Source organism: Phascolarctos cinereus, unplaced genomic scaffold, assembly GCF_003287225.1.
Source record: "Phascolarctos cinereus isolate Bilbo 61053 unplaced genomic scaffold, phaCin_HiC Scaffold_2;HRSCAF=192, whole genome shotgun sequence".
Taxonomy (NCBI): Eukaryota; Metazoa; Chordata; class Mammalia; order Diprotodontia; family Phascolarctidae; genus Phascolarctos; species Phascolarctos cinereus.
Window position 1 is genome coordinate 49,909,503 of NW_027555625.1, and position 21,549 is coordinate 49,931,051.

Consider the following 21,549-nt stretch of genomic DNA (forward strand, 5'->3'; position numbering starts at 1 on the left):
CCTTTGCTTCCATAGGCACCAATAATGATTTTTCTACATGACTACTTCCCATTCCCTTTCATATAGCTTGTAGCGGACAAATGTACACAGCATTCTGTCTAGAAACCTCATGTGCAGCATGGTGATTTGAAAGTCAGGTGAAGTGTGGTTCTCAGTATTTCTGTGTAGAAAATAGCAGTACTACTCAGAAACAGACAGCAAATGATTAAGACCTAACCTGTAAATTTACCCGTGATGGAGAATCCTCATCTTATTTGATTAAAATAGGTTCTGTGTGCAGTTTTACCCAAGCAGGCATCCCGAAGTGAAGTCTGCATAGTACACGTGTAGAAAGAGTTCATATTGAGCAGTGACATGTGAACTTTTAATGTGACTTATGTAAATGTTTTGATTTACAGCTGTTGGTCTCTCTTTTCTTCTTTTCCCTCATGGGCCTTCTCTCCTCGTATTTGGCACCAAATGTAAGTTAACTCTTCTCAGTCTGAACTTGTTCTGAAAAAGTGGTATGTGAATATGTAAGGAGAGTCCAGTGGGCAGCCTTCTTCCAATGTGAATCGGTATAGAATTCCTGCTCTAGACAGGGCCAAGGGTGACCATCTTCAAGAGATGGGAAGACCAGAATCTTTTATTTCACTTGAGTCAGCTCTCAGGGATAGTCTGGAAGGGTGACTTAGGCTTTATCCTTTGAGATGACAAGCAAGATTATAGTTAAGGGGAAGACTATACTTTCCATTCTCTGACCTGGTATGCCAGGGTAGATTAGGCCTTTGTCCCTTCCCTCACCCAAAAGGGGTCCTTGTATAGGATTCCAGCCACAGGACTCAAGCAGAAATGGAAAAGAGAGTGTAGAATACTTCCCAGTTTGGTTATTTCAGTTGCCTCTGCCCTGAATGCAATGGGAGGTCTAACAGTTGAGTTTCATCCAAGTGAGAAATCTCAACATTAAGTGGAGAACACTACTAATATTTTACAATGGTCTAGCACCTATCTTTTTAGGAATTTTTAATCCTTTGCATATTGCTAAGTGGGGCAGCATGATAAGGAAATAACACTCACAGGATTTGGAGCCAGAGGACCTACGTCCAGATCCTGTCCCTGTGACTTAACCAGTGTGACCTAGGGCAAGTCACCTCACCTCACTGGTCCTTAGTTTCCTCCTCTGTAAAATGGGGTGGTTGACTCTGATGGCCTCTAAAGGGCCTTTCTACTTTAAATCTGTGGTAACTTACTCGACTCCCTAATATCCACAGAAGGCAGCATTTCATGACACCCACAGTTCATCTTATTTTGCAAATGAGGAAAGTAAAGCAAGAAGCAACTGCTAAAGTCAGAAGCAGTGATAGAATAGGGGACAAAAATTCAGGACATAACCACTGTAAAGTTTATAGTGTCACTTTTTGTCAAAAAACAAAACAGGATGGAATGAATTCCCTGAAATCTTTAGATGTCTGTGCAGAGGTCCTTGGATGTTTGGAGAAAAGGAAAATATCCTGGTTGGTTCTCTTTCAGTTGACAAAGAAGGGTGAGTAAAAAAGAGAAGATATGTGTGACTTAACACTAAGACCCAGCTAGTGATGGGATCTTGGCCCTCCAGATCCCCCATCCTATACATTTTATTAATGACTTTCCTGATACCACCTGTAACAATATTTCATTCTAAAAGTCACTGTCTCCCATCTTACATTAACTTGTCCATGATCTTTTAGAGTTAGTTATCAAATGTTTCTGTTCTGCTTAACAGAGTGTTTACCTCCTAAGGCTTGACAAAGTTGCTAGATTAACAGTAAATAAACTCTCCACAGTAACTCATCCTCAAGGGAAATAATGTGTTTCCCATCAGTATGCTATGTTGGCAAGAATATTTCAGCTCCTGGGCATAAGCTAGTCTTTTCTCTTTTGGCATTACAGAAAATGCATCAAATGGAAGGTGTCAGATTCTTCTGCAGTTGGCCTCAGACCAGTACATCAGGCTGTTGCCTTTTGCTTTCTACAGGTAACAATTCAGAATGGCGCCTGGAGGGAGAAAGGTGTAGGGGCTGAGGACCAGTCTAGCCTTAAAGTTTGGAACTGTAGCGCTGTCATGTTCTTTGGAAAGAGCACAACACAATTCAGACCAGCTCTCACTTGTGAGGAAAAGGGCCTGCCAGCATCTCCATGATGCTCTACCAGTTAGGATTTGATCACACGTTTTGACTTAAGTAGAGAATTTTACACAAGTGCTAGAAAAGCACTCACCTGTAATTATTATTCTGAATAGGCAAATGACATCATCCATACCCTTTTCCATTGTGACAGAGCTTCTAATCTATCTGTTATCTCCTACCCTACCCTTTGTCTTTTCCCCATTAGCCTTGTTGCCTATTTTGATGAAGATCTCTTTAATAGAGAGCAGGCCTTTCTATATGTTGCTGTTGAGATGTACCTGAAGTTAGTCCAGCTTTTTGTAGCAGGAGAGACCAGTGTGATTTCAACCAAAGCTCACTTAAGCCAAGAGCACAGCAAACAGGTAAGTGATGGCTGCACATCAGGGTTCTGTTTCCCTCCCAATGGTGCCTTTCCTGTATCCATCCAGGATACTTTTCAAAACACCTCCGAGATCAAATGTACAAAATTCTAAAATTGGTTTGTTGTAACTAGTTAGATATCCCTCTTGTCTAAGGAATGTTATTTAGCAGTGACAAATTAGCTGAAAGGAAGGGTGACTCTTAGCTAGATTTTAAATTATAAACATGAAATTATAAATCAACATGTATACATAAAATGAAACTAGTTATAACTTACATGTTTCACTCAGTTTTTAAAATAAAACCTAAAACAAGTTCATACCCTTCACTTCTGTCTGACACATTTCCTAGGTGGATCCTTTGGGACTGATAACAAAAGCTCGTCTGTTTCTGCTCCACTCAATACCACAGTGTCCAAAGAGAAGCTTTCATGCATAATGGAGGTAACAGCAAGATTTTCACTTGTGGTTTTTATCCAAGTTTAAACATAAAGTTGTTGAGGTTTAAGTCTTAGGAATTAGCCCCAATCTCTCACACTCTACCCCTCCAGATTGTTAGCTGAAGCTGTCAGCATTCTCTGTTGAACCTGATCCTACAGGGGGGCTAGTTACCAAGCAAGAAAGTAAAGTGCCTTGGGCATCTTTGCTCCAAACAGTGCTACTTTTATCACCTGATAAGTATTCAAGGTCAGCATTAACCCGCAAATGCATTAGACTGGAGACCAAGCTGTTGATAGGCTTGGGTTCTGCTGTTTGGCTTTGATAGATAAAACATGTGTTTAAAGGGTACCCTCACCAGGAAGCCTGTGCCCTTGGGTTTAGCTAGCAAAGTGTTACAGGATGGGCTGGCAGCAACTGCAGCCCATGAAGTATGTCTTCTCTCACAGCTGTTGGCTACCTGTGAAGAGCTGGACCCCGAGGTGAAAGCTGCCCTCCTGAGTAGCCAGCAGTCCCCTGAAGATGCTGACTTATATGGTGAACCTCTTCTCTTCTGAAGGATGGCTGTGCTGGGAGTGCCTTGTCCCAAGGATGGCTTTTGTTGGTACAGCAGTTTGGCTATGGTTCCTGAGCGGTTTTAAACTGAGGAACAGAAAGACCACTTTCTTACTGGACAGAGGCAGCAGAATACCACTGCTCATCAGCCCAGGCGACTTTGTAAATAATTTATTACAACCATAACCACGGAGCTCTTGTTACACTAAAAAGTGGATTACAAATACCTTCAATTGCTTTGAGGCAGGGGTAATCAATTATTTAAAATCTGAGCCTGGTTCCAAGTCACTCACTTTCTCAGGGGAAATGAACCTGTTGCCCTGCAGAAGAAGAGCTACAGTACAGACTTGAGGGGCTGTTCCATGACCGAGAATGTGAGGACACCCTAATTCTACCAATCCACAGGGGAAAGCAAATGTATACGCATCTGTCCATACCCTCAGAGTGATTCTGTCCCACGTAAACCCTGCTGCATTGGACATATGCATAGGCAAAAAAGAAAATTAAAGCATGGTTATCTTTGTGTTGGAGCGAGCTGAAACTATTGCCATTGAGTCCAGTTGAGTTGGAGAAACTATTAAAATTTTTGTTAAAAACTATTTGATCATTTGATTTGTACAAGGATGAATGACTACCCACGCTGAACCTTCCCAGGCTTTCAGGTAGGTTCCTGTTGTGCAGCCAGTTCGGGCTTCACAGCCTGCCTTTCCATCGTCCCTGAGGGGTTCATTAGACCAGCCGGCTGCTCACTCTGCAGTGGCTTGGCTCTGTCCTGGTTCTGGGTCAGTGGGTGCACCATGGACATGTGGACATTCAGGTTGTGAGCCTTCTCGAACCGCCGGCCACACTGGTCACAGGCAAATTCCAGCTCCGTCTCAGCTTTGTGTTTGGTCATGTGGTACTTCAGAGATGCTCGCTGCCTGCACTGGAACCCACAGATTTCACATCTGAGAGACAGAGAGAGAGCGAAGGACAGGCCCAGTGTGGGGTCTGAAGTGCCGTTTACAAACCATCCAGACTCACCAGCTCTTGAACACATTGAATTGAACTAGAAACTTCTTTAAAAAACTACCATTAAATTAGCAGCTGTGTGTATAAAGAGGCGGCAGAGGTAAATGCACAAGAGAAAAAAAGCATCTTCCGAGTCATCACACATTTGCCCTGCGGCCTCACTGCAGGAAGCGGAAATAAAAGGCAAGACCCATCCCTTCTTCCCCTTAACTAAAAACAACAACATCCTAAAACCAAGCCTTCATTAGAACTGCCCAACCCACACTTACTGGAGGGGCTTTGCTCCCGAGTGACGCATCTGGTGAACTGAAAGATGCTTCCGCTGTTTGAACGTCTGTCCACATTCATCACAGATATAATTCCGTACCTCTGCAATGCCCCCAAAAAAGCGAGATTCACATTCAGTTCCCCCTTAACAGTGTCTAAATATAGTCAAAGAGGGAAGGCAAACTGATCCAGACTGTCTGTTTTCATCCTAATATCTGTTTCCAAGGAAGATGGTCAGGAGAAGAGGAAAAAGAAATATTAATGTCTACTTCAGAAGCACCAGGCAAATAGCCACATGGTTAGAGAGTGTTTCTGCCTGGGGCTTTTCCAGGATAAATAAAAACTTGACTATTTAGGCAAGTGTGTGTTGGGTGGAAAGAGAAGGATTTAGCCTGAATTATGAATTTTACATTATAGAAGTGAACGTCAAAAAAAAAAATCAAGCTAAGTTAAGGAAAGGTTGCCAGCCCCTTTTCTGGAGGAGGTTAATAAAATAAAAAATGCTAATCATGCTTGTTTGAAGAGTTGTTTAAAAATAATTTCTCTTTAGGTAAACATTCTCTCTGCATTCACGTTTATTCTATTTGTTTAGCTAGCCTGTTTTTGCTAAGTAAGGGAAAATGCACTAGGAGCCTGGCCTTTGATATCTGTGTCTGTCACCTGAGAGCCTTCCTGGCTCCTCAGAGAGGCTCATCAGCAGGGTGGCCATAGGGTGGTACAACTCTCAAGATGACAGTAAGAACAGCACAAGCGTTCCCATCCCAGTTCAAGGTTTGTTCTTTATGCTCACAACAGCCCAACCTCGGAGGGAAGTGCTATTGTCTGTTTTACAGATGAGGAAGCTGAGTCAGATACTTACTATGAAGTCATGCAGGGTAAACATAAACTTAGCTAAGCCTAAATTAATGGGGACCATATGAATGAGGCTAGAATTTTTTTTAAATATAAAATTAACAATTGCTATTTTCTGAAACAATGAATCTCTCCTCACCCCTGAAAAAATTTTCCTTTGTGTCTCATAATTGTTAGGATCAAGGATATTCTTAGTCATGTATAGGTTAAATTAAGTTGAATGGCCCCTGGGATCCTTTCCAACTCAGAGATTGTGTTTCTGTTCGCTTGGGGAACGTACTACATGGTATATGCAAGTGAACAGAGGAAAAATTTTTCTTTGGCAAGAATAAACAGTGTAAGTATAGTGCTCATTTTAATCATGAGCCTTAAAATTTTGATTCATAAAATACCAGGACCATGCCAGAAAAAGATTAAGGAAGTAAAGTAGCCTTATGAACCCATCTTCCAGGTGCATAAACATACCCAGATTCTGATCAGGAGGCCTGACCTGCCAATATCCTGCACTATGGATGTACCAAAGTAGACAAACCAGGAGGGCACATGAGGACCTACAGCAGAAGTCAGCCTACCCGTGTGAATGAGCTTGACGTGGCGTTGCAGATAGCGATCGATCATGAACACCTTGTTGCAGCCAGGGTGGGGGCAAGGCCTCTCTCGTACTTCCTCATGGTGCTCCTTTATATGTTTCTGTAAGTGAGAAAAAGAGAAGATGCATACCCTTGAAGTAGCCTTCTCCCCTCACGGCGACTGTAGCCATCCTAAGCTCTACAAAAGAACCTGAGGATGCTTTTGGTCAGTAAGGACAAGGGGCTCCTAAATCATCCCAATAACCCTTGCTCAAGAGTCCTCAAAAGAGATTAATGAATAAAAGACATAAAACTCTGTATCTTTCCAGACAGTATAAGAGCAAAGTGATGCTGAACAGATTTGGGACCATGTGTTTGGACCACAGTTTTATTATTCTCTTCTTGGAAAGATAATATGACAAAGCCTTTCCATGAAAGTCACTACACTGCTCATACCCTTTGAGGGAAGGCAGCATTGGACATGGAGTCAGGAGAACATGGATTCAAATTTTGGTTTTAACATTTAACTGGCTGTGTGACCACGGGCAAATTGCCTCACCTCTGTGCTTCTCCTGAACAAATGAGAGTGTGTGTGGGGGGGGGGCGCACACGCGTGTGTGTGACATGCACCTCTGTTCATCTGGCAATTAATGAAACCCTTTCTGAAATTTTGACTTGGAGCCCCAGTATTTAAACATGTTCCTACAGTAATCTCTAACCTTTCAAAAAAGCCTTAATGGAATGAAAAATGATAATATCCTCCTTTTAATGACCCAAATATGGGTACAGGATTATAGAACAGAGAATTAAAGGGGCAGCTAGGTGGTTCAGTAGATAGAGCACTGGCCCGGAAGTCAGGAGGACCTGAATTCAAATCTGGCCTCAGACCAAACACTTGACACATACTAGCTGTGTGACCCTGGGCAAATCACTTAACCCCAATTGCCTTTAAAAAAAAAAGAGAGAGAGAGAGAGATTTAGGGGCAGCTAGGCGGCGCAGTGAATAGAGCACTGGCCTGGGAGTTGGGAGAACCTGAGTTCAAATTCGGCCTCAGGCACATAACACTTACTAGCTGTGTGACCCTGGGCAAGTCACTTAACCCCATTGCCTAGCAAAAAGCAAAAAAAGAGGAATAGAAAATTAACAGGGGGGCATATCTCAGATGGTCAAAAAATTAACCCAGAAACTTGATATCTCAAATGAATTTCTGACCAAAAAAACCCTGGAAGTTGTTGGTTGTGTCCATCCTATCATTTCTGACATGAATAACTAAAAACAAAGTGACTGATTGCTATTCCAGCCCCATCTAGAATACTGGAAAAGCCCAGTTTTGTGGGTGTCATTTATAAGTGTCTTTAAAACCTGAAAAAGTCTTTATTCAGTGAAGAGATTTTTCCACCGACGAAGCACAGCTTTTATTTTAGTTCAACAATAAAGTACAAAATTCGAGCCTAAATGTTGAATTTAAATATTTGTGAGCTCTGAAAGGAACCATTCTCTCTGTTTTGTACCCCACAGGAGAAGATAAACATTTTTTTCTGTGGACATACTGGGTTTCAGCATCTCTCACATTGGTCTGTGCTTCACTCAGATCTACCACTTGAGAAAAACTCATGGACTACTGCAAAAGCCTCCTGATCCCTACTTTTCTTTCCCTTCTCTGATCTGTCCTTCAGACAGCTGCCAAACTGATATTCCTAAAACAGATCACATCATATCACTCTCCTCAGAAAACCTTCACTGGCTCCCTCATACACCTAGGATCAAATGAAAAATCCTTAGCCTGTTACTTAAAGCTCTCTACAACATAGCTCCCTCTCACCTATCTTTCCAGGCTGGTTTCCTTCTACTCTCTCGCATACTCTCCATTCTAGTCTGACCTTCTACCTCTTCCTTGTCAATGACATTTCATCTCCCATCTCCCTGCCGATGGTTCCCCATATCTAGAATGCACATCCCTCTTCACCTTTACTTCTCGAAATCTCTACATTCCTTCAAAAGAGGTGCTACTCCTTACATATACAAAGCCTCCCTAGTTATTAGTTTCTCTCTTTCTCTCTCTTTCTCTCTCTCCCCCCACCTCTCCCCCTTGCATGCCCTAAAATATAGGCTCCTTCAAGGCAGGGGCTTTCATTCTTGTCTCTGTATCTCCCAAGATAAGATTTATGAAGATCACAATTGATAATCACGATTGACTGTCATTCTTTCGAGCATCTTTGTTAAAGAAAATAAAAAGATTCCCCTACCCCATACCTCCCACCCCTTGCTCCCTGCCTTTTGCTCTTATGTCCCTCGTACATCGTAGGCACTTAGTAATGCTTTGTAAACCTTAAACTGCTACATAAAAAATTTCTGTCTTGGTCCTAACCTGATTTCATTGGTAAGGAAATTCATACCAATACAACTAATAGTATTAGAAACACTGAAAAGTTAAGTGACTTGTCACACATAGCCAAGGTATATCAGAAATAAGACTCGAACCCAGGTCTTCCTAACCCCAGGCCCAGCCCTCCATCCAGGACACCATGGCACCTCTTGATATTGTTACCTCACCACCTCCCCTCCAACTCAGGACTCTAAACCTAAGAACCTTGAGAATAGCTGCTTTTCCAGCCCAAGCCCACTTTCAACCCCACCAACATACCCAACTACCACTTGGAGTCACAGAGCCTAAAAGCCCTGAGTGTGGCAATGCCTCCCTCCAACCGCTGGTCCTACTTCTGGCCCCACCCTCACAGCCATTATCCCCAGTAGCAACTCTGGGAGAGAAGCAGTATCCTTCTCCTATGGATGCTACAGGTACAGCTACCAGAAGGCCCAGAAAAGACAGTTGTCCCCAAAGCCTTTGGCCCTGTCAATGGGTCCAGCCTCAGAAAATGATGGGATTCTAGCATTATTACCTTCTGCTTTGCCACTACATCCTAAGGACTATGGGACCTGCACTGAAAGTCCCTGTATAGGTTGCCTCCTCCATTAGAAATATGAACTTCTTGAGAGCAAGAACTATCCTCCTTTTCTGTTGGTATCCCCAGCACTTAGCACTGAGCCTTATACATGATAAGTGCTTAATAAATGCTTTTTCAGTCATTATTATTATTTGAACCAAGTGACCCTAAATACCCAAAGGAAGATAGACAGAAATACTACCGTACCATAGAAGATAGCAAATATAAGCAACTCAAGGTTACTGGGTCATACTGAGCTTTCTCTTACCATCTGCTTTTTTTTCATTTGGGTTTAACACACACACACACACACACACATACACACATATAAACACACATACACACACATATAGATATCTAGATAAAACGCTGATACCGATAGGTAATAGAGCACTTCCCTCATCCCTTCCCACTAATGCTGCTTTCAGTACAGACACTCCCAACCTTGCCTGTGCCATCTGTGAAACTGCTTCAGATCAAACTCCAATGTCAACCCAAAAGGCTAATTCTTGCCTTACCTTCATCCCATCTGCCCCTCTGTACACAGCTGTGCAGCCCTGGTAAGGACACTTATAAATGGTAGGCAGCTCTCCCTGTAATTTAAAGTATCAGGAGTCAGAACTCTTCCCTGAAATTGGTAACAACTGTATCAGTGTTCCCTCTCCCTACTGACCTTTCACATTTGATCTTCTTCTTCCAACCAGGTTTGGGTCCTGGTTTCTTTCTAATTTTGGGTTCGTCTGACTTCTTGGCTTTGCTGTCACTCATCTTGCCAGAGACCCTGAATTAAAAATAAAAGACACTGATTTTTTAACTAAAAGGTAAAGTTTAATATCCTATTTCTGATTTCTGTGACCCACATTTTATGTATATGGCATGTTATGTTTTTACTTTCCTACTCATGTAGAAGGCTTTGCAATTTTTTCTTTCTTGAACCATCACAGTTAAAAATAAGTATCATGAGCACACAGCTTCCAATATTCCTGGGATCCGTGCTTCTCAGAATCCCCAAATCTCATTTTTCAGGCCCTCGTATTCTTCATTCACCAGAAGAATAGTCTGGTTCTCTCTAGGAAGGTAAATATGTATTACACCTCCCACCCCCAACCCACCTTACCAGGATGCAGGAGTAAAAGGGGAAAGAATAATCTAGTAAAACATTCAGTCTCTTCTTTTCTAGCTAACTAAAAATTTATACATTAAAGGGCCAAGACACTTTAGTACTTTTTGATGGAAATATTTCTAAGATGTATGATACACTTCTCTGCCTTTTAGACGAGAATACTGAACCTAAATTAGCTGTTGCTTAATGACTCATACAAGGCAGTTCACTATAAAATGCACATCCTCAAGCTATTTAACGATATGGGACTAAAAACGTCCACACACCCACCTCCGCCCCTGCCCCAGACTGTTATGTTTTGGGAGTTCTTGACTTTCATTTTCAATGATTTATCTTTTCTGACCGTCAGCTGTTCACCTTTGCTGCTGTCCACTGGTCTACCTGCAGTAACACCATTTTTAATTTTCTGGTACAAATCTGCTGTCGACTGTGAAAGTTAATCAAGCATGTCAGGATTGTGTTCAGACTGAAGGCCTGAGCGGGCTCTGAGGGAAACTCTGAGGGGCTCTCCTCTAGGTAAAGTGCACAACTTTTAATACATGAACTCTGAGCTGTCCGCTTTTGTTCAGGAGACCTTTGTTTTTTGGCTTACTTTCTAGTTCTTATCTATGTTTTATATAATAGAGAGTGGCAGATAAGTAAAGTATTGCTCTATAAAGGGAGGGAAATTCCCAAAGGTCTCACTTCACTGAGATGTGAGGAAAACCCTTTATAATATTTATAGAAACATGATCTATTCTAGCTGAAAGATAATTTTAAAACTCACAAATTACCCCCGATACCTATCATGTAAGGAATTCTTCAGTCTACTGCACACTTTCCAATGTATCTCTGTGTGAATACCTGTCACCAACTAGAGAACAGGGACATGTCAATCAAATATTAAGCGCCCATAAAGAGTCTTTGGGTTACACATTCCCCAGGTTCAATGACGGCTTTCTTAATAGTAGTCCTAAGGTAGCTTTGGTGGAATATGAAATGATAATTGAAACAGTTTCTGGTGAACGCGGCTCTACCCTTTAAATGCCTACTCTCAGCATTTCCATAGACTTCCAATCATCCCTTAGTATGTAATCGAAGGTAAATTAATCTCCGTACTCCCTGTTTAGATATGGCAGAGGCATTAATTGACTCATTCCTTGTGAGAGTTCTTAATTGCCCCAACCTGTAGACATCTTAATGCCATGGTGCCATGATGTACCATTTCTCTACTCCTTTACCCCCTTTCTACCTCTAGCTCTGGGAAGAGTAATCAAATTCCTGGAAAGATCAAGTCAATTAACTGTCCTTTGACTATTCACCTTCCTAGTCCAAAACACTCCTTCCCAGGAATACTACTACTTTTTTATTTATTGTCTCTCCTTATTAGAATATTAGCTCCTTGAGGGAAGGGACTGTATTTTTATATTTGTATCCCCAGCATCTGGCCCATAGTAAGCTCATAATAAATGCTTTTTCTTTTTGTTCATTTATCTGTGGCCTGAGAGAAACTGTAGGGTCTTTCTTCACAGACCCATGCTGCCCAAAAAGACCCCAGGCTCGTTCTTAGCAAACTGAATTTCAAGATGCTTTAAGGGATCATGGCAAAGAGTCCAAGCACTTTCTGAGAGAAGAAAACACACATGCCAAAAACATTTTTCTGCCACTTTCTTCACCATATTCAAGCCAGGATACCAATCCCTAGAATTATTCACTTAATACCATTCACTTTTCCTTGCAGACAAAAATGTATGGCCCTTACTTCTTTTCTGGATAAGGCTCAAAGGATTCATCAGATGACTGAGTGGTTCTCCTCTTGTCATTTTCATCATCACTCAAGAAGTCTCTGAAAAAGAAGAAAGACCTTTTAACAAAGCATTGCCTGAGCAGTGTAAGGCTTCAGCAGTATCCACTGTTCTTATCTGCAGGCCCTGGCCCTCACCCCTATCTTTTGTAATTTGCCTTTTCTTATCTCTTTAACAAAATACCAGATCGAGTAAACAAACTATCATTAAGCTAAGCATGATTTTATATAACAGCTTTTAAGGATAACAAGACTCTTTAGGGCAGGTGGATTAGTAACTTGCCTTTCTCTCCTTTTCATGGGCCTAATTTAGATAACCAGTGTCCCATCTGTGTGAGCTTTGTTATTTTAACACCTTAAAGCAACAGTGAAACTATTCACATAGTGAAACTAAACCTCAGACCTTCACTCTAAAATATTTGTCCCTAATAAGTTTATTCATTAGCAAATTGTGTCCAAGTGAGAAGGAAATGTGTCTCTCACAGAGTCTCTGCCACTGCCCTGACTCACAGTCCCCTCAACAGACCCTTGAATCAGCTTCTGGTCATAGTACTAAGACCCCAAAGGAATTCCTATTTCTGCTCCCTTTTACCACTTACGTACTAAAGCTACTCAATGAAGTCAAAATAAGATTCCCCCCTCCCCTCTAGGGAACAAAGCTCCTTTCTAGTTCATATGCTACAATAACATTTGAGAGTTAGACAAAATTGGTATCTGGAAGGGAGTACCTGAGAGGTGATAACTAATGGTAAACAAATACCAGAAGTTAGAGTTGTTTTAACAACTCTTCAACACTGCCCAAGCCAAAAAAAAAATTGAATTGAAATTCAATTGAAAAGGGACTTTTTTTTTCTTTGATACCACTGGAACTTAGGGCACTGACCCATCTCCAGGAGATCCTAAATTGGAAAGAGAGAAGCTCAGCCTGGGCTACAACTCTAGCCCATAATAAGCCACCATCCAAAACATGGTGTATTAGAATGAATGTTAGATCTGGACTTGAGTTTGAATCCTGGTTCTGCTTCCTTTATGACTTGTTAGCCAAGGGTAAAAAGTGGGGCCCACTGAATTCTACTAGTCTTTATTTCCAGATCTCAATCCAGGAAGGCAGGGGCTCCTGAGGATGACTCTGGGCATTAAAAGTCTACGATGACCAAGTCTGGTTTGTGAAGAAGAAATTTTAAGCTATTTAAACCCACTCTTCTCTCACCCCTCAGAAAGGTCACTGAACTCGTCTTTTACCCGATCATCCAAGGCTGAAGATGAAACCTGCTTCACACTCAATTGCCCTGAGAAATAAAGAAAAAGGCTTGTGTTACCAACATAAAAATGAAACTGTAAGACCCAGCTCTGGAGTACGCTGCAACATGATTTGGTCAATAAATTTTTCAAAATTGCCACTTAGGAGGGAGGACAGTGTGTGAAATCACCAGTCACTGCTATGTGCCTGGGAGAAAGAATACTTGAATACAGTAGCTATTTCAGGCACAGTCGAGAACTCTTTCGTACCAGTTTCTACAGGGCCCGCATTTTTCTATAACCTCGAAGCCTGCTCTCTAGCCTCCTCCCCGAGATGCTGCAGCTAGCCAGACAGCTTCTCCCTTATACATGGCACCTTGCAGTAGGAGTACTAAGTACAGTATCTGCACCCCCATGTCATATAGGCCCAAGCTCTACCATTACAGATAGCTCAAAGATACTATTAGATGTAATCCCCTACATAACTGGTCTGTGTTCATCTCTGCTGGTCAGCTAAAAGAAAAAGCCACCTATGATCCATCCCAAAGGAGCATCACCAGGGCATGCTGGAGCAGGACCAGCCAACGCTGCAGGGGGGCACCCATCCCCAGTCATGACAACCCATTCCCCATCACTGCATTGTCTCCCCACATCCCACGGACAAGTAACTAATTCTTCTCTTTCCCCACAATCCACTTGTCCTATAAAAACAGGCCTGTGCTTTCTGTCTGCAGCACAGGGTGAATGGAAAGCTGGGTAGAAGAGAAGTAAATCTCCAAAGGAAACCTGTGGAAACAAGGTCCTGGCTATCAGACAACCAGAGAGAAAGAGAGCGGGCCGGATAACGGTGCTTCGGGGCCTGACAGCCATGGCCCGCTCCTCCACGGAGGAGAGAGATCCTGGACTGCTCCATCCACAGTCTCACGACCTATGGCCACCTACAGAGATGACTACTGTGGGCACAGGGAGCTCAAGAACACTGCCAGCAACTCAGAGTGACGAGTGGCAAAGAGAGGATGTAAACACAGGCCTACGGGAGCAACAACTACCCAGCAACTGTTGCGGGCAGTCCAGAGTCACCTGCCTGAAAGGGAGCGGGGGCATGAGACCCGTTACCTTGGGCCCCGCTCGGGGGCTGGCGAGGCTCTGGTGGTGAATCTGGCTCGGGCCCCGCAGGGTTGTCCTCCACGGGGGGCTGAACTTCATGTGTGCTGGGCAGCGACTGACTCTCTGTGCCAGCTGGCACCATGGTCCCTCTGCTCCCAGGACTCTGCAGAACAGCCGCCGGGGGCTTGGTTCCACTGGTGATGGAGAGCCGAGGGGCTGTCTCTCTGTCCCATTCCCATCTGACGGCCAGTGTGCTGTCAAGGAGCAGCGTGCTGCAGTTTGAGTCTGTATCCATGATGTAGTCGTGGCCCTGGTCGCAGCCCCACACGGCTTGGATGATGCCACAGTACTCGGAAGAGAGCACATTCTGGAGGCTCGGCACTGCTCCGCAGCTCACCGCGTGCCCGTGGGCCCACCCCACCAGTCGGCGCAGGCACTGGGGACTGGAGGTGATCAGGTCCACTGTGCAAAGTCAACACATACAGAAGAGCCCGCAACAGCAGGCATCAGACCAAACATCTCTATCACAGGAAACCAAAGATCCCAAGAAGCCAGGTGGCATACTCACCCAGACAGTCTCCCTCCTCTGTCTCAGCCTGTGACCCGTCATCAGTGCCGCCCCTGCAAATGGAAGCAACACCAGTCGCGTATCACATGGGGATTGAGGGCAAGGGAGAAAAGATGGCATAAGCCAGTGAGGCCAGACCTCTTGCCTACATACAACAGAGACCATGGCCTATCTGTGGCAGAATCTGACACTAAACAGCCCTGCCACCTCCTGGGCTGGGCATAGCCCAGGAGCCCCACATGAGATGTGGTTCAGTGGCTACACTGCGGACTTGAGAGCTCTGTTCCTGCTGCCATCAGCAACTGGCTGTGTGACTCAGGGCAACCTCAAAATAGCACCATTCAGCCCAACTCAACATGTTGCTACAAAAACAACCTACTTTCCTCGGGGCCTCCGGTGGCCTGTGGGGGATGTATTGACCCTCTGCAGGAAGGACTTGAGAATGCTGTGACACTTGTAGAACTGGGCGTGGCAGTTCTTACAGACAAACTGGGGGAGGGCTGGGTCCTGGTGGATGGGCACCCCCAGCAGGCGCTTGAAGTCCATGAAGAAGACCTGCTCCATCCGGCGTGGCTTCTCACAGCTCTCACCTGGCACCTGACCAAATATGTGGCGGAGACTCCGTGAGGAAAACTTCCCGTGACAGAGGCGGCAGTAACCCATGCTAAGAGGACGGCCTGGGCCTGTGAAGAGAATGAGAAGAGGCGAATGGGAAACCAACTAGGCTGAGACACGAGCTCAGAGACTTCCATATCTCATTAGAGTACTTGTGTTGGAAGAGACAAGATTCCCAACACCCTTACATCCCAAACGCTGCTGAATCCAAAGGTTCCCCATGCTTGAAGGGGGGGAAATGACAATATTTATACCCACAACTCCATGAAAACTCCAAGCATTCCTGCCAAGCATGGAGGCCTTCCCCAGCATCTTCACACACAAACAAATTTTAAAACACTGACTAATGTGTCTGGGCAATAGTCAAAGCCATGTAGGTTGGCTCAGAGCCTGCATTCCCAGACTTGAAATGGGGACCTCTAGTGACTGGAGACGATACCAGTACTTTATAGTACATAAAATATTAGAGCTGAAAGGGACCTTAGAGATGAATCCATCCAACATGATCATTCTATGGATGAGGAAACTGAGGCCCAGACAGAAGTGACCAATCCAAATTCCCACAGGAAATAGTCACCAGACTCGGGATTCAAACCAGGCTAATGACACTGAAGGTAACGTTTTTTCCACCATGCACACTGTCATTTCATAAGCAGTGTTGTTCAGACTCAAATCCGCATCTGAATCTTAGTCTGATGCTGTTTTTACTTTACTGTGTATTTCTGGGGCACCTTTCAATGAATTCCTGGTATTCTCCCATCAATAATTTCATTTCTTCTCAAAGCCTCCCTACAAGGACAGAGGATGCTGGCCCGGACACATGTCTGAGGTCTGCCACTCCCTACCTGAAGAGCTTAAGGCAGATAAGTCATCCCCCACATGCCTCAAGTCCCCATCTGTCAAACAGGGACACCCCCTGTCCTACCCTACCGATCTCACAGGGCTCTTGGGACGTTTAAATAGGAAGATGACTATGAAAGCTCTTTTAAAAATAGCTGCCAAATATTAGGTCTACTCTTCTTATTCCATCTTTTACAAATAGGGAAAATGAGACAGCAGTCAGATGAACAGTCAGAAGTCATGCTGTGACTGTCACAAAGGGGGGTACTATCAAACCTCATACCTAATGTTAAACCTTCCCATATCAATAGTCATGGGCAACAATAAATAAGGCATATAGAAGCTAAAAATTTCCACGTAGGTGTTACTGAATAGCCAGTCATATCAGTCAACTGATCAGCATTTAATAAGTTCTTGCTATGTGCCAGGCACTGTGGTATTATGGATAGAAAAACTAAAAGGAAACAATCCCTTCCCTTGAGGAAGAGTACATCCATTTTCTTCATTCACCAATGTAACCACGTATGGCCTTAGAGACTAGAGTTCTCTCTCATAGGAGAGAGCCTGGCCTGTGCTGCTGTGATTTTTAACCCTGCTCAGAAAAATAGCTAAATCACAATGTACAGAAATATTATATGGCCCTTAGAACATGGCACAAATTTTCTCAACAAGGCAATATTTTCAGCATCACTAAAGGTCTCTTATTTTATAGAGGAGAAAAATGAGGCTATTGTTACTACCAGTTACCAGTAAAGCTGGGACCAAAACCCTGGCACATCATTTCTAACTCCTAGAACTGTGCTCTTCATAATATAACATGTCTTTCTGGAGCATCTTCCACAGAATGAGAAGGCATTTCACACCCATTTTACAGAAACCCTCCTTCCCTGAATACCGTTCCCAGGTGGCAATTCCTGCTGCTGCTTCTGCTAGCAAGAGCAGCCCCTATGACCAGCCACAATCTGAGGAGGAGGAAAGACTCTCTTGGGGAATAAGGGAGAGTAGGAAGAGGAACAGAATCTGTCTCCTACTATTCATACCCAGAGACAAGACTTGACTTAAAGAGGCACTTAAGAAGAATTCTCAAATCTCTCAAATATCGTTCACCTCCCCCAAACCCTAAGAGAGACAGGTTTAAGTAATACATACGCTGCTGATGCTTTCAATGGACATCTTTAATGGAGGTAAAGTATTAATATTGGGCAGCCTTCTTCCTATTCCCCACTAGACTTCCTCTTCTCTGTATGGTCTTACCCCCAACTACCTATGGTTCAGTGTGTCTTCCTAAACAGACACAACAAATCTTTCCCCCTTCAGACATGGGGCCCCCTCACCAGTCTGCTTTCGGGTATGGCACCTATAGTGCTTACTCCCAGGATCAGTTAGACTTTAGTGCTCTGATCAGCTCAACCAAAGTTCTGTCCAGGCTAGTACAAAGTGTTTGAAGCTTAGGAAGCAAGGACAGAATGAGGCTTCCCAGTTTTCTGAGTGGCTGGCTGTTGGGAAAAGTGACTCATCTTGCATTTTGGTAAGGAAACTGAAGAACAGAATCTTCCAAAGAACAGCTTTGGCAGCTCCTCCAGAACTTCTCCCCAGACTGTCAACAAAGACCATCTACTCAGCTTCAAGGGATAGGTTCTGACCAGCTCATCTTGGGATTTTAGTGCCCACTGCACAACTAGGTTAAGTCCTAGTGATTTTTACTTTTAACTCTCAACATAATCAACATAGATGCAGGCCAGTCTTGGGCCTCCAATCAAAAATTGTCACTAGTGGGAAAAGAAACAAAGTAAATACTACATAAACTAAAAGGCATGTTGATAGCCAGCAAAGTGCGTAAGGTCAGTGGCCCTTAATTGGCCAAAGGATAGGAACCCAACTAGAAAAGCACAGCTCTGAGGCTATCACAGGGACTAACAGCACCCTCCTCCCACCCCCCAAAAAAGGAAGAGAAAGGTACCAGGAAGTGGACAGGGTGGCATGTGAGGAGAGCAAGTTGAACTATGATGAAATGTACTCACAGGCCCAGTCCCCACCAAGCAGCTGTGGCTTTCAGCACTTGTGAAACAAACTGGTAGCTTTCACACCAACCCTCTCTCTAGTTACTCCATAGCTAGATACCAGAGAAATACACAAGAAATGCTGATCTAACAATGGGATTTTAAATGACAGTTTTCTAATGTTATAAATTATTACCTAAGGGGAAAACAAATTGATTCTTTTCTCCTTATTTAGATACCAAGCAGGGGATACTGAAGTCAGATTTGTTACTATTGTTTGGTCCATTTTCAGTCATATCCAACCCTTCCTGATCCCTTTGAGGTTTTCTGGGCAAAGATGCTGAAGTGGTTTGCCATTTCCTTCTCCAGCTCATTTTCCAAAGAGGAAACTGAGGCAAACAGGGTTAAATGACTTGCTTAGGGTCACACAGCTAGTGAGTATCTGAGCCAGACTTGAACTCAGGGAGAGGCATCTTCCTGATTCCAAGCTGACTTCAGTTGATCAGTTCGAACAGAATATTTTTTAATACTTGTATGTGGGCCTGACCACATAGCCTAGAATCACTGCGTCAAGTTCCAGTGCCTCCCATAGCATCAGTTCACTGAGGATTAATTGTCTAATTGATAACTGTTCAGTTCTCCCAACTGAGAGAAGAGAGAATTGATTGTGTGTGTTTGTGTGGGGGCTGGTTGTACAGAAATGATCCTGTGATATAGTGAAAATAGCTACAGTGAAAAGAATCATGAAAGAGAAAGAACTCTGGGGGATAAAGGTACCACACATATGCTAAGGAAGAAGCACACTTCCTCCAGTGACTGAAGGAAGATGTGGGGATGGACAGATAGATGGTGACCTGAAAAAAACAGGCTAAAGATGTGACAGGCTGTGACAAAGGCTACTGTGATAGGTCTGGGATACCATTTCAGATGTGCAACACAAGTGACCACTGTCTGAAAGCTCTCAGGACAGACAGCAGAGGATCAGAATTTGAGCAAATCTGACAGTTGAGAGGACAGGCTGGCACCTGACTGAGCAGGGGTCTGCCAAGCCCTCTGACCTTGGACGAGTCACTTAATTTTTGTGAGCATCAGTACTGGACTAAATGATCTCTAGGGCCCCTTCCAGCGCTAAATCCTTGGAGTCCATAATCCCCGCCAGTTGGGAGGCAGCTTTCTGGGGCTCCTGCAGGGAGGGAGGACAAAGCCGGCGACCACTCGGACGTCTGTGACTTTATTATCGAGTTGGGGGGATTCCTAGGGATTTCTCCAACAACGTATGGTGAGAGGAACCCTAATGTGATAGGAAAAGACTGGGAGACTAGCTGGGTGACCTTGGGCAAGCCGATTCCCTCTCCGGGCCTCAGTTTGTTCATCTGTCAATTAAGAGCGTTGGACACGATGGTGATGATGATGGCGATGATGATGATGATGATGATGGCGATGATGATGATGATGATGATGATAAAGTACTAGGGGTGAGGGCGAGGTTTGAGGCTCACAGAGCACCCTCCCCGCCCCCAGTAAAACTCCAGGAGGTGAGGAAACAGGCTTCGGAATGGAGAAGGCAGGTCCCTGCCTGCTGGGAGCCCGGCCCGGAGGGCCAGAGCCAGGCTCAGGGGCGGCGCGGCGGGGACTCGAACCCACGGCTCAGAACCCTGTGCGCGGGCCTCGGCCGGCACCCACCTGCCTCGTCGGGGCCGTCCTCGCTCACGGTCGCGGCCGCGGCCTCGTCGTCGTCCTCGTCGTCCCCACAGCCGCGGGGCGGCCCCGCGCCCCAGCTGCCCCCGGGCCGCGGCGGGGCCTCTGCCGCCCCCTCGCCGTCCTCTTCCGTCCCGGAGCCGCCTCCTCCCGCCCGCGGGGCCCGGGCCCGGGCGCCGGGGCCGCTCGTGGCGGCGGCCGCGAGCCCGCGCTTGCCGGCCGCCCCCGGGGACAGGAAGCGGCCCAGGCGGTCCCGCTTCATGGCGGCCGCTGCGGCTGCGGCTAGAGGCCGGCCGCGCTCATGGCCCGCCGCCGCCCCCGCCGCCGCCGCCGCGCCGCCGCCGCCGCGCCCCTCTCCGGGGCCGGGGGAGGAGCCAGGCCGGGCCGGCGGGCGAGCGAGGCGGCCGGAAAGGCGGCGCGAGGGGCCCCGGCGGCAGCGAAGGCGGCGGCGGCGGCGGCGGCGGCAGCGCTCTCTGCCGGCCCGGCGGGCCCAGCCACGGCCACGGCTGGCCAGGGTCACCGGCGAGCGGCGGAGAGAGCGGAACCGCGGCTCTGCAGCCCCGAGCAGGCTCCGCTGGGCCTTCGGGGGCTGCGCGGGGCCGGGCCGGGGGGCATCGCTTCTTCAGCCTGGGGCCACGGACACTAGGCTGGAAAGACCCCCGCCCTCCCGCCGCGACCCCCGGAAAGCAACTTCACGGGGAGAGTGCTCTTCACCTATGGCGGCGGGGAGCTCGGAGGGCCCCAGCCAGCAACGAGCTGGCAAATGTTTAGTAACCAGCGCTCCTCTGCCCCCCAAATGTGTGCAAGACACCTGTACGTTTTATCTGTGTCCCCTAAATCTAGACAATCAACAAAATCAAACCCTGATTTGTGGCGAATGCCCATTTTTGAAGTGTAAATATTCTCACTGAAAATCTGCCCAGAGCTAGCTCCTGCACTCCTTGGCCCAACCTTTGCCAACCTCTTTTATTAATCTCCATTAGATCTATTGATCCCACCAAGCTGAGTGTGGGAGCTTCCTTCCTGTAAGCAGGAAGCACACTTTCTGGTCTCCCTGCCTTAACTCAGGCTCTATGCCGGGCCTGAAATGTCCTCTTTCCCCCTCTTCTACCAAATTCCTACAAATCCTCCAAGGTCCACATCCCTCCTGAAGCCTCCCTTTTTCCTTTATAAAAATCTTCCTTTTAAAAACTTTACATTTCGTTTTGTTTTCTTCTCTAACATGAGACACAATCTCTATTTGTACCAGTATCTCATTCCCCTTGTAAGCTATGATCTCTAAAGACAGAAACTTGTTTCTTGCCCCAATTTTATATCAACCCCCGACACCTGACACAACGTTGTACACACAGTAGTTATTTAATGAATGCTTTTGTATTTCAATAATAGCAACTCACATTTAAAGAATGCCTTTTGGGGGCTCCAGACCAGTGAC

At 45.4% G+C, this 21,549-nt stretch overlaps 2 protein-coding genes across 2 annotated transcripts in view; one reads left to right on the forward strand and one right to left on the reverse strand.

The window, feature by feature from the left end:
• FANCA (FA complementation group A) overlaps window positions 1-5,286 on the forward strand; it is a 105,556-nt gene extending 100,270 nt beyond the window's left edge. Inside the window, 7 exon segments of the mRNA XM_078149126.1 lie at window positions 399-461; window positions 1,417-1,522; window positions 1,909-1,993; window positions 2,350-2,506; window positions 2,856-2,931; window positions 2,934-2,947; window positions 3,391-5,286. Of these exon segments, the coding sequence (XP_078005252.1) occupies window positions 399-461; window positions 1,417-1,522; window positions 1,909-1,993; window positions 2,350-2,506; window positions 2,856-2,931; window positions 2,934-2,947; window positions 3,391-3,498 (609 nt within the window). The 3' untranslated portion in view covers window positions 3,499-5,286.
• On the reverse strand, window positions 3,653-20,281 carry ZNF276 (zinc finger protein 276). Its single transcript, XM_020989109.2, has 11 exons — window positions 20,100-20,281; window positions 15,341-15,644; window positions 14,962-15,014; window positions 14,403-14,855; window positions 13,258-13,336; window positions 12,006-12,089; window positions 9,811-9,922; window positions 9,660-9,734; window positions 6,199-6,316; window positions 4,777-4,876; window positions 3,653-4,443 (listed from the first exon to the last, which is right to left on the reverse strand). Exons 2-11 carry the CDS (start codon window positions 15,622-15,624, stop codon window positions 4,155-4,157), a joined length of 1,647 nt encoding a protein of 548 aa, XP_020844768.1. The 5' UTR covers window positions 15,625-15,644; window positions 20,100-20,281; the 3' UTR covers window positions 3,653-4,154.
• Window positions 20,282-21,549: the final 1,268 nt, after the last annotated feature.

What these genes read in the sequence shown, in the direction of transcription:
- ZNF276 (XM_020989109.2), bottom strand. Translation starts at nt 15,624, where the DNA reads ATGGGTTACTGCCGCCTCTGTCACGGGAAGTTTTCCTCACGGAGTCTC. An exon ending in CGTCAAGCTCATTCACACGG is followed by an intron (nt 4,877 to 6,198) that starts GTAGGCTGACTT and finishes GGGGCATTGCAG; the next exon opens with AGGTACGGAATTATATCTGT. An exon ending in TCGGGAGCAAAGCCCCTCCA is followed by an intron (nt 4,444 to 4,776) that starts GTAAGTGTGGGT and finishes TCTGTCTCTCAG; the next exon opens with ATGTGAAATCTGTGGGTTCC.